At 44.6% G+C, this 12,212-nt stretch overlaps 1 protein-coding gene across 1 annotated transcript; it reads left to right on the top strand.

The window, feature by feature from the left end:
* Positions 1-238: 238 nt before the first annotated feature.
* LOC309693946 (uncharacterized protein) lies at positions 239-11,957 on the top strand. Its single transcript, XM_082513625.1, has 3 exons — positions 239-365; positions 2,507-2,794; positions 9,124-11,957. The coding sequence occupies exons 2-3, from the start codon at positions 2,731-2,733 to the stop codon at positions 10,323-10,325; spliced, it is 1,266 nt and encodes a 421-aa protein (XP_082369751.1). The 5' UTR covers positions 239-365; positions 2,507-2,730; the 3' UTR covers positions 10,326-11,957.
* Positions 11,958-12,212: the final 255 nt, after the last annotated feature.

The raw sequence follows: 12,212 nt of genomic DNA, 5'->3' as shown, positions 1-12,212 counted from the left end.
ACAGAAGTGTACAGCTACGTTCTGTTGTTCCAGGCGGCAGCGTTACGGTTACCATGGTTACAGGGTGACACTCTCTCTCTGCGACTGCGTGTTTCCTGGGTGACAGAGCGCCTTTTTGTTGTTGTTGTTGGGCTAAGCTAATAGGCAGAATGCTACAGGCATCGCCCTAAAGAATGTAGCCTCATGGGCAGTGTAGTCCGTGCTGCAGCGAAAATGGACCGCCATACTCATTATGTGTCTGTGAGCGAGGGAGGGAGATAAAGGAAAAGTACGAGCTGTCACGGAGCAGAAACGGGAGCTGGAAACATGTAAATATAATAATAACCACTGCAGCCAAGAAGAGTGCCTGACGAGCCCAGCTGAAAGTAAGCTATTAAGACTCGACTGTACACCGTGTTCGTGTTTTCCTCTGAAACAATAAGTTCTGTTGCAGCAGCCTTTCAACGCCTCTCTCTGTCTCTCGCTAGCAAAGTTGACCCACACAACAAAGTAAAGCTAATTTTCAGCTACGAGCCGACACGAACCCGACGTATTAGTCAGAGGTCCCTTTACTACGGTTCGGAGCCGCTGACCTTCAGTAATAGTAATAAATCAGGTTCTAGTTCCTCCTGCTCCACACTGGAGCTCCTCTCCTGGTTCCAGAGCTGCTGCTCAGGGAGAACCTCCTCCTCCTCCTCACAGACCTCCTGCTGTGGGACGTCTGGAGCGACGGAAGAAAGAAGTTACTGATGCAACCGCAGAAACATTAACAGGACTTTACAGCATGACTGCATCACTCATGAATGTGGACAGGCACCTGAGTTCACCTGTTTTGTGGTTTAAAAGCCACAAAGACGCTGTGTTTAGAGAAAATGGGTCTCAATTGTTCCCATACTGCTGACACATACGGGATCACTGAGGGTTTTTTCTTCTCCAGCTTTGACAAAAGTCCAGCTGGGATAACCACATTTACTCAGGGTCAGCTTTTCATCCATTTCATTAATAGTAATAAAAATCACACAGCAGTAATACGTCGAAGATCCTGAAGTTTGATCTGATTTCCACCAATGAAGACTCTGAGCACGCCACAAACACATTTAATGAACAGCGTGTGTAATTCCTCATTTATTTTAGACCCACATCAAACAATAAAATAAAGCCGTGTGTTAGTATTCATTCACGTCAGACTCTTTGGTGTTGAGTATATGAATGATCAGTAGTAGAATGGATATGATTCATTATGGATAAAAACCTGAACGAGGCCTTTTCTTTCCATTTTCTCTCCTTTATTATTTGTAACACGCTGTTTATGTATTTATGGCTCAGTTTGGTACATTTAAATAGGTTTTAGGAAGAAAGAAGGACGTTTATTCCAAGCGGAACAAAGTATTTGAACATCCTCCTCCTGCCGGAACTTCAGAGCGGGACATCCGGCGGAAGTAAACATTTTTAAAAGCGGCAGTTTGGTTGTTCCAGCGTGAACTTTTGGAGGCTTTGTGCTGTGTGTGAGCTGAGTGTGTGAGCTGCGTGTGTGAGCTGAGTGTGTGAGCTGCGGCAGCAACGATGCCTTCAGTTCAGTATCTGAGAGAGTTCATCAACGAGCGACTAACTGCTGCTGCTGAACAAATATTCTTGGAGTTTGAAAAAACGATCGTCCAGTACGAGGAAGAGATCGACCGTCAGCGCAGACTGCTGGATATCACCTGGAAACCCCAAATCAAGCTGCACAGGACAGGTGAGTGTCCCTCTGAGGGAGGATCCTGATCACAGCTCTGCGGGACGTTTCTGATTGTGAGGACTTTTTGGAGATGTGAGCTAACAAAGAGCAAACAGAGGACAGGACTGCGCTGCGCTGCATTCAAACAGCAGGCGCTGAAATCAGCCTGGATTTGAGCTTTTCTCTGACCTGGATCCATCACTCAATCCTGTGAATCGTTTGAAAAACTTTTTGTTTGGCGGTGAAACGTGTGTTTGATGGTGCGTTCAGGTGCACCTTCTAAACTCAGTAATCTAGCCTGAAAAGGTTTTTCCTTGGTTTCCTTTCTTCTTCTGCAGAGCTGTAAAGAGTTCAGTGTTAACGTCATAACAATACGTCTTTTTTATTTCTCCATCAGTGACGTCAGAGTGGTCGCCCGGGCCCTTTGTGATGATGTCACATAAAAGCTAAAGTGGTACACAGCACGTGCACGGTTCCTGTGGTCACATTTACACACGTGTGAGAACAACAAAGTCCACCATGTTGTTGTTCAGAGTCACGGACGCGACTGAAAGAAGTGACACAGAGTTTAATGTGCAGCTCGGCACAGTGACACCTAATATTGAATTTATGAACTGTAGTGGCAGTGCGGTGCTGCTGCTGTGCTGAGGGGGCTTTACCTTCCAGATGTTCGTCTGAATAAATGCAGATCTGAGATCAGTGACTTACAGCTGACTGGACGGCTTTACTCTCACACACGAGCGACGCAGTCATGCTGTAAAGTCCTGTTAATGTTTCTGTGGTTGTGACTTCTTTCTTCTGTCTCTCCAGACGTCCCACAGCAGGAGGTCTGTGAGGAGGAGGAGGAGGAGGAGGTTCTCCCTGAGCAGCAGCTCTGGAACCAGGAGAGGAGCTCCAGTGTGGAGCAGGAGGAACCAGAAGCTCCACAGATTAAAGAGGAAGAGGAGGAACTGTGCAGCAGTCAGCAGGGAGAGCAGCTGGGACTGAAGGAGGAGCCTGAAGTTCATAATGATCCTGTGCAGTACGAGGAAGAGATGGAGCGTCAGCGCAGACTGCTGGATATCACCTGGAAACCCCAAATCAAGCTGCACAGGACAGGTGAGTGTCCCTCTGAGGGAGGATCCTGATCACAGCTCTGTGGTACGTTTACTTTGAGGCTGCAGGGATGTTTCTGGAGGACAGAAGGTGGATGTGTCTCTGTTTAAACAAACATTCAGCTTTAAACTCACCCGAGGACGCTGCTGTGAGGCAGGGTTGGGGTTTTCCTCTCACAGTTCTTACTGGGTACATCACCATGGTGACTGATGGCTTTTTGCAGCATAACTAAGGGAGGATTCAGGGTCACCTGGTCCAGCCCTAACGATATGCTTTAGCAAAAAAAAGTTTGAACCCTGATCTTGAAAGTAGAGAAAGTGTCTGTCTCCTGAATCCAAACTGGAATATAACAGGACACTGGAGTAAATTCTGGAGCATCACACACTTCTGATAATCAGCTGTCTGCTTGATGTTTATTCAGCTGTGTAAAAACTTTAATCTCAGACAAACCGATTTACTCAGGAACAAATAAAATACTGAAAAAAGCCAAACAATAACATTTTAAGTTATCTAAGTGACTCATATATCATGTTTAACCTGAGTAGCGAAAGACGGCGGTGGGTTTGAAAACGATTAGCCGGGAGTCCGGTGTTCTCACGGCTCTAGTGACCTAGCCCCCGGCTCGCTGTCGAGCTAGTGGGTAACAGACGTCTCTGAAAACGTCGGAGCGCTTTTGAAAATATGCGGTGTCCTGATAAACTGAGCAGATATTTGAGGTTTACACAGCTACATTCTCACCTGAAAATATGTTAAACGTTTATTTTGTGACCCAGAAAGAATAATAAGAGTAACATTAAAACTAACTAGCTGCCGCCATTGTTGGAAACTGAGCTGGGCCGCGCTATGAATTCTGGGATAGGTTGGGCCACGAAGGACACACCCGACCCATCCTTCAAATCTGGGGAAATGAAGGGTGTATTTGGAGGGGTCTCTAAATTTGGACAGCCTTCGTCACGTCGCTGTCATGTGATCAGAATCAGAATACTTTATTGATCTCTAAGGGAAATTAATCGGTCTACAATTGCGCCCTCGGAAGGATGCGGCACCTAAATTTGGACACTGCTTTTTTTTTTTTTTTTTTTCTTCCTTGGCATTTAACGGCAGCTTGTAGATGCAGTGCTGCCATCTTCTGTTTCAGTTCGTTATTGCGTTTTTCAAATCCTACATATTCCTGATTCTTTCAGGATCTTACAGAGTTTCCAACGACGCATCGACTATTAAATTAGTCGTACACAATTTTGATAGTCGACTGATCGTGGCAGACCTACTGTAAGGTCATTAAGAGTTGATTCTGTTCATCTGGACGTAGCGTTTTGTGGGAGAAACGTTTTATCATCATCAGGTGACGTCTTCAGTCTCAGCTGACTGCAGGTTTCAATCTTATAAACAGGACATTTGCATAATGACTGAAACCAGCCCACTGAAGGACAATGGGCTGTGAGGTCAGTTCATTAATCTTAATTATGCAAATTCTCATGACTGATCAACAACCACTGAACCACAAAAAATTACCAGTAATCATCCCACAGATGTAATATTATCTACAGCTACTCTTAGTACCATTGATGTTAAGTTAGACTCTTTTTCTCTAATTGATCTTTCTGAGTTAACTTCAATAATTACTTCCTCCAAACCATCAACGTGTCTTTTAGACCCCATTCCTACAAAACTGCTCAAAGAAGTCCTGCCATTAATTAATTCTTCGATCTTAAATATAATCAACCTATCTCTAATAATCAGCTATGTACCACAGGCCTTCAAGCTGGCTGTAGTTAAACCTTTACTCAAAAAGCATCACTAGACCTGTGTGTGTGTGTGTGTGTGTGTGTGTGTGTGTGTGTGTGTGTGTGTGTGTGTTACAGTTTAAAGAGGTAGGGGTGTTGGTTGCATTGAAGTATAAATAGAAATACGATTTATGGACATTACACCTTATTTATGGGTGTTGGCGGTGCACTTATCCTCCAGTCAGGGTGGAGGTAGGGCATGTTTGACAGCCTGTGGGTAAAAACTTCTGTTGAGTCTGTTTGTTTTTGACCTGATGGACCTGTAATGTTTACCAGAGGGAAGGGGGGGGGGGGGTCCTTGATGATGATGCTGGCTTTCTGCTGAAGTCTGCCAGTATAAATGTCTCTGAGGGGGGTCAGTGAGGTGCCGATTGCCCGCTCTGCTGCCCTCACCACCCGCTGCAGTTTCCTCTTGCCCTCCATGGTGCAGCAGTTGAACCAGAGTGTGCAGCAGGAGGTCAGAAGGCTCTCGATGGTGGAGCGGTTGGGGTTAATTAGCAGTCTCTGGGGTAACTGGGCCTGACGTAGTTTCCTGAGGAAGTACAGCCTTTGTTGTGCTTTCCCTACCTGGTGGGAGATGTTTGTGGACCAGGTGAGGCCGGCCGAGATGTGGACTCCGGGGAACTTTCCACCTCCTCCATCAATGTAGAGGGTGGAGTGCTCAGTCGATTACCATCTCCTTGGTCTCGGCTGTGTTCAGATGCAGGTTGTTGTCGTCATCGCTTCAGATGCTGAACCTCCTCTCTGTAGCTGAATCATCGCTGTTGTCGATCAGTCCTATGATGGTGGTGTCAGCAAATTTTATAATGGTGTTACTGGTGTGGATTGGTGAACAGTTATGGGAGAAAAGTGAGTATAAGAGGGGACTGAGGACACACCCCTGTGGGACGCCCACATTCAGAATGAGGGTGGAGGTGTGCTCTCCCATCCTGATGTTCTGGGGTCACGCAGGAAGTCCAGTATCCAGCTGCACAGTGAGCTGCTGAGTCATGAGTTGCTTATTAACCAGTTTGTGGGGTTGGACTGTGTTGAAGGCAGAGCTGGTCCACAAACAGCATTCTCACACAGGTGTTGCTACTGTCCAGGTGAGGGCTGTGTGAAGAGCTGTTATTATGGCGTCCTCTGTCGACCTGTTTGCCCAGTATGTAAACTGGTGTGGATCGAGGTCTGCAGGGATGGCAGCTTTAATGTGGGACATGATGAGCTGTTCAAAACATTTGGTAATTATGGCTGCTCAAGCACGTGGACGATGGTCATTCAAGCAGCTCACTGTGTTCTTGGCCACTGAAACGATGGTGGCTGACTTAAGGCAGGATGGTACTACAGACTGTAGCAGTGAGAGGCTGAAGATGGTGGTGAAAACCTCTGCTAGTTGGTCTGCACATGCTTCAAGCACTCTACCAGCTACACCGTCAGGACCAGCTGCCTTCCTCACGTTGACTCTGCACAGTGTGGCTCTGACCTGATGCTGCTCCAGCTGGATGGGGGCGTCGTCCCTCTCTGTAACGGCAGGATGGGTGATGGTGTCCCTGTTTCGTTGGTTGAAGCAGATAAAGAACTGGTTTAGGGTTAGGGCTGGGCCATATCATACCGTTCACGGTAATAGTATAATGTTGGGCAACGATAGGAAAATGAAACATGGCGATAGAATATGGGTAAAACGCGCATGCGTAGTGCCTTTGTTTACATACGCACACGGCGGCGACGCAGAATGAGAAGAGCGAAAGCGGATCATTGAATGAAACGATGAACCAGAACTGGTTTGTAAAAATGCTGCAGCTTCACTGGTGTGGAACTGGTTTGGCTTTCGTCCATCAGATATACAACAAAGCACTATTTTTGGTAGCGCATGCTAGCGGGCCGTCGTTATTACCGTGTTGTTTGGAAAATACGGCGCACTTAAAATCAATCCTTTGATTTTTCTGAAAGTCGACAGAGCCCCTTATAATCCCGTGTGCCTTATGTATGAACTCTGGTTGTGTTTACTGACCTCGAAACGATTTTATGTGCACGGCGCTCGAAAATCTGTCAAATGTTTCAGTACGACTTTGCTAAGCTACGAAGCCGCACCGCTTGATGGATTGTCGGAGCATTACGGCTATCGTAGGCGGAGCCTCGCGGAGTGATACGTACTAGAGATGGACCGATCCGATATTACGTATCGGTATCGGTCCGATACTGACCTAAATTACTGGATCAGATATCGGAGAAAAATAAAAAATGTAATCGATCCATTAAATATCACGAAAGCACCTCACAAAACTTGCAACACGCCGTAACTCGCCTCAGAACGTTAGCACGTCGGCGCAGTATGCATCACGTGATAGAGCGGCTGTGGCATGCGGGACCTGTCGGTGGTCTGGATAGCACGTGGAGCTTCGCTAGCAACCCGGCATTTCATCTCCGACAAAGTTATCCCGAGAGAAGTAAAGCAAGTGTGTAAGTCCATCTCTGAATGTTTGTAACGAGCGACTGCCTCTCGCTCTCCGGCTGCTACTTCAATCATGAAACTGATCAATGATCAGCTGATCGTCTCTCTTGTTTGTTTTTGGCCCACTTTGCACCAGAAAGAGGAAACCAGCGGCTGAACAACAGCAGCAGGTTTAAGCTTGATCAGCTGTTGTTAGAATGTATTTAATATTACTTTCTACACCAGGATCTTTTTCTACAGCTGACGTAACTGTGCAGGGGCGGATCTAGCAGAGTGTAGCCAGGGGGGCCGATAGGGCATGAACAGGGAAAAGGGGGCACAAAGACATACTTTTCTTTCTTATTCTCATTTAAAATGTCTCGCTTTTAATAAATAATTATCTGACACACAAAGTTTTAATTTGATGTAAAATGAATAGAAGTCAATTACTGTATATAGTAACTATTAAGTCTAATATATATACCCTAGTAAGCTATAGTACTTTTTACTTTGGGAAGGTACCATCTGTGCAGTCTGCAATTTTGTTGAAGAAAGATGTTGAATCTATTTAATATTTCTTGAAAAATAATTGATTTCTGTGCATTTTTTTTCGCACTGCATCAAATTAAGGTTGATTACGTCGATTAAGCATCATGAGGTGGAGCGTGAGGGGTGGTTCCCTATTTTTTATTTTTTTATTTTTGTTGTTGCTGGGAGTTGGAACCCTATTAGTTAGGTTGCTTAATATTTATGCTAAGTACTCTTTAAAATACCAGAATAGGGAGGATGGTGTAGGTTTAAGTTTATTAGATTGATCAGTATTGCTGAACTATGAATTATTATTTTTTTTGCATACAGGTATAACAGAATAGCTTTAGTGTAGTTGTTGTTTTAAACTTGAGTATGAACTTGTACAAAATGCAGCAAGATATTTAAAAAACAGTTTTGTTGATTAAAAAACACTATCTGATTCATCTCGGTATCGGCAGATATCCAAATTTATGATATCGGTATCGGACATAAAAAAGTGGTATCGTGCCATCTCTAATACGTACTGTGCTTCAACATAATATTACCGTACTGTGTGTATAACCTTTTTTAAGTTTTGTGGATATTATACATGGTTATGCCGAGGATATGTCGGCCAGAGAGCCCAGGAATCGAACCGGCGACCTTCAGGTTACAGATGCGCTTCCCACACATGTTGGTGCAGACTTGGTCCAGTGTGTTGTTTTCCCTCGTCAGAAACGTTTTTAATGAATCCAGGCGGGACAGATTTCAGGTTTGCATGGTTAAAGTCTCCTGCCACGATCACAGCGCAGTCTTGTAAGTCTTAACAAGTTTACAAAGAGTGACCTTTGACCTTTAAATGTAAATGGACGGCCGAGTCTTGTCTCGTGGAGGTGGCTCTTCTGTGTTGTGCCATGCATTTATGAAGTGGCTGTTTGGTCTCTCCAATGTAGAGGTCTGAGCATTCCTCGCTACACTGTACAGCATACACCACATTGTTAAGTTTGTTTAGGACTTCTGTCCAGTTTCTGTCGGAGTGTGTTGCTGGGTGTGAAATACACTGGGATGTCGTGCTTGACAAAAACTGGTTCAGAGGTGAAACGACTTTAAGCAACTTAAAGAAGTCCAGACGCTTTTCTCTCCAAGCTACTTAGATGATGTAAAGTGTTGTGTCATCAGCATAAAATTGAAACTGTACTTCTCAATGGTGGGGAATATTTGTGAGAGTAAAGGGAGAGATTGTAAATAAGAGGAGTCCCAACACTGACGGTTCTGCTGTGAACGAGCTGTTTTGTGTCAGATAGGAAGGATGTAAAATATCGTAAAGCTGTGTACGTGATTCCAATACTGGCCAGTCATTCTAACTGGAGAGGATGGGAGATAGGGTTAGGAGCATCACTGCTGATAAGAATGGTGATAAGGTTGGTCCCAGCTCACTGGTGATGTCAGCAGTAGCTGTTTCAGGACTGCTCCTAGAATGAGAAGTTGATCAAATGCCTTGTAGAGCTTATTGAGAACTCAGTAGGCCCGGAGCTGAGATGCTGTCTGGGTGATGCAGAAGTGTTTATGAAAATGGATAGCATAATGAATATATTCACCATTTTCATGTATCCGATTTTTCTCTCCAGACGTCCCACAGCACCATATCTATGAGGAGGAGGAGGTTCTCCCTGAGCAGCAGCTCTGGAACCAGGAGAGGAGCTCCAGTGGGGAGCAGGAGGAACCAGAAGCTCCACAGATTAAAGAGGAAGAGGAGGAACTGTGCAGCAGTCAGGAGGGAGAGCAGCTGGGACTGAAGGAGGAGCCTGGTACCTTTATGGTGACTGTTGTTGAGGAAGGAGAGCACAGTGAACCAGGAGGAGACGGGGAGCAGCTCCTCTGTGATGACTCTCCTCAAAGTGAAAGCACAGATGAAGAATCCAGCAAGTGTGAAGAGTCAGGGTTAAGTGAAACTGTGACCTCAGTGCCAAAGAAGAGGAAGAAGCGAGACAGACGTCAGGATGATGTGGAGAGCTGGACTGTGTCAGAGAGTCCCTGCAATGCTGCCACAGGTAGAGAGTCTGATGTTTGCCAAAAATCCATCAAGAGTCAGGCCCAAAGAAAGAAACCCAACACTGATGTGAAACCCTATCCTTGTGATACATGTGGGAAAAGTTTCAGTGATAGAAGTACGTGGAAACGTCACCTTAGAACACACACAGGTGAGAGGCCATATCCCTGTGATACGTGTGGGAAAAGTTTCAGTCGAAGCAGTCACTTGTATGATCACATGAGAACTCACACAGGTGAGAGGCCATATCCCTGTGATACATGTGGGAAAAGTTTCCATAAAAAAATGAATTTATCTATCCACATGAGAACCCACACAGGTGAGAGGCCGTATCCATGTGACACTTGTGGGAAAAGCTTCAGTCACAGCAGTTATTTGTATAATCACAGGAGAACCCACACAGGTGAAAAACTGTTTGCTTGTAATACCTGTGGGAAAAGCTTCAGTGATAGAAGTACCTGGAAACGCCACCTTAGAACTCACACAGGTGAGAGGCCATATCCCTGTGATACATGTGGGAAAAGTTTCAGTCGAAGCAGTACTTTGTATATTCACAAGAAAACTCACACAGGGGAGAGGCCGTATACTTGTGATACATGTGGGAAAAGTTTCAGTCGAAGCAGTACTTTGTATATTCACAAGAAAACTCACACAGGGGAGAGGCCGTATACCTGTGATACATGTGGGAAAAGCTTCAGTCAAAAAAGTAGCTTGATGTGTCACAAGAAAACTCACACAGCTGAGAAGCCAGAGGCTCATAAAACATTTCAGTGTGAGTAGGAATTTGATAGACTGCATGAGAACTCTCACAGGTTGTTTTCCAGAAATATCTGTCTTTTATGCTGTATTCCTGTTTGTGGTCACTGTTTTATTTGAGACTCAGAATCCCTCAGAATCTTCCCCACTCGCTGTCTGAGGAGGGTGCACAGTATCCTGCGGGACCAACATCACCCTGCGCGCCACCTTTTCCATCTGCTGCCCTCAGGGAGAAGGTACAGGTCTATACAGGCCAGAACATCCAGACTGGCCAACAGCCTGTATCCACAGGCTGTGAGGCTCCTGAACTCTCTGCCCCCCTCTCACGGACAATAACCATATCCAACTTCTTAATAGCAATGAACTGGTCTGCATTGGTGCATCATATCTTTATTCTCTTCCCCCTCCTGCCCCCCCCCCCCCTCTTTCTTAAATAGATAACTATCATATCTGATATCATATCTCACAGTACAATAATATTGAATGGGTTGCATTGTTGTATTTTGTCATGTTTCTCAGGTCTTTGTCTAAATTTCTACGAACATTATTGCTAAGGATTGTCTTATTGCATTGGAGTCACACTGGGTTAAATATGTACACTTGGGTTTTAAGGGGTATTTATTATTTTCTTCTTTTTTTTGGGTTGTATGGAAGCCCCAAACGCAATTTCATTGTTCTTGACAATGACAATAAATAAATAAATACTAAAATACTAAATACTCTGGCCCTTTCTGCCTGCTTTAGTCTGTAATGGTCTCTTTAGAGCACGTTGTTTCTTCTCATGCGTTCATTTATTTTTTGATTTCATCCACTTGTTATTGTTTCAGCCTTTAGAGGTGATCCTAAAAACCTGCATCCTGATGTATGTATGACACATATTTTGGTTTACAAGGTTACAAAATTCGCAACTACACAATCTGATTTACAAGTACAAAATAAAAGTTCAGTTTTTTTAACTTTTCTCACGCAGCTTTATTTGCAGAAACCCCGTGTTGCATGTAACTTAAAGAAGTATATGTCTCTGGCCATTTCACTTTTAATCTCATCACGTGGTGGTATCTGGCAGTGCTCTTGTTTATGCTTAGATTAAATCTCCAGGGTCCATGCATACTCGCAGTTCTTTAGTTTTGTTCCATTTCTCCATGCACAGCATTGAGTTCGGTTCTTCCACTTGTTGTGATGAGCTGCAACTGTGACATCCTGTCCAGCTCTTTTTTTTTTTTTTTTTTTTTTAAAGACGATCCCTAAGCGGAGCTGGGACTCTCCGTGGAGCCTGGATTAGCGGCTTTGCATCATCTTTCAGCTGGACACTGTACAGTGGCTTGCAAAAGTATTGGGCCCCCTTGAACTTTCCCACATTTTGTCACATTACAGCCACAAATATGAATCAATTTTATTGGAATTCCAGGTGAAAGACCAACACAAAGTGGTGCACACGTGAGAAGTGGAACGAAAATCATACATGACTCCAAACATTTGTTACAAATAAATAACTGCAAAGTGGGGTGTGCGTAATTATTCAGCCCCCTTTGGTCTGAGTGCAGTCAGTTGCACATAGATGTTGCCTGATGAGTGCTAATGACTAAATAGAGTGCACCTGTGTGTAATCTAATGTCAGTACAAATACAGCTGCTCTGTGATGGCCTCAGAGGTTGTCTAAGAGAATATTGGGAGCAACAACACCATAGAATAGAATAAGGCCGCACTTCAACTTTTGCGAGTGTATTGCACTTCTTCATTTTAACACCAGGGGGAGCTACTGTTGATCAAGGCAGTTGCTCCACCAAAAAGGACAATCACAGAAGAAATTTACCCCCAAGTTACTAAACAGGTCAGAACCAAAGAAGCCAAAGGTAGAAAGTGAGTGCAGAAAATTTCAGACACGGTGGGAGAGTGAAGATTTCTTCAAAG

The sequence above is a fragment of the Aulonocara stuartgranti genome, assembly GCF_965226115.1.
Source record: "Aulonocara stuartgranti genome assembly, chromosome: 18".
Lineage (NCBI taxonomy): Eukaryota > Metazoa > Chordata > Actinopteri > Cichliformes > Cichlidae > Aulonocara > Aulonocara stuartgranti.
This window is presented reverse-complemented; position numbering and strand designations above follow the sequence as displayed.

What these genes read in the sequence shown, in the direction of transcription:
- LOC309693946 (XM_082513625.1), top strand. Translation starts at nt 2,731, where the DNA reads ATGGAGCGTCAGCGCAGACTGCTGGATATCACCTGGAAACCCCAAATC. An exon ending in AATCAAGCTGCACAGGACAG is followed by an intron (nt 2,795 to 9,123) that starts GTGAGTGTCCCT and finishes TTTTCTCTCCAG; the next exon opens with ACGTCCCACAGCACCATATC.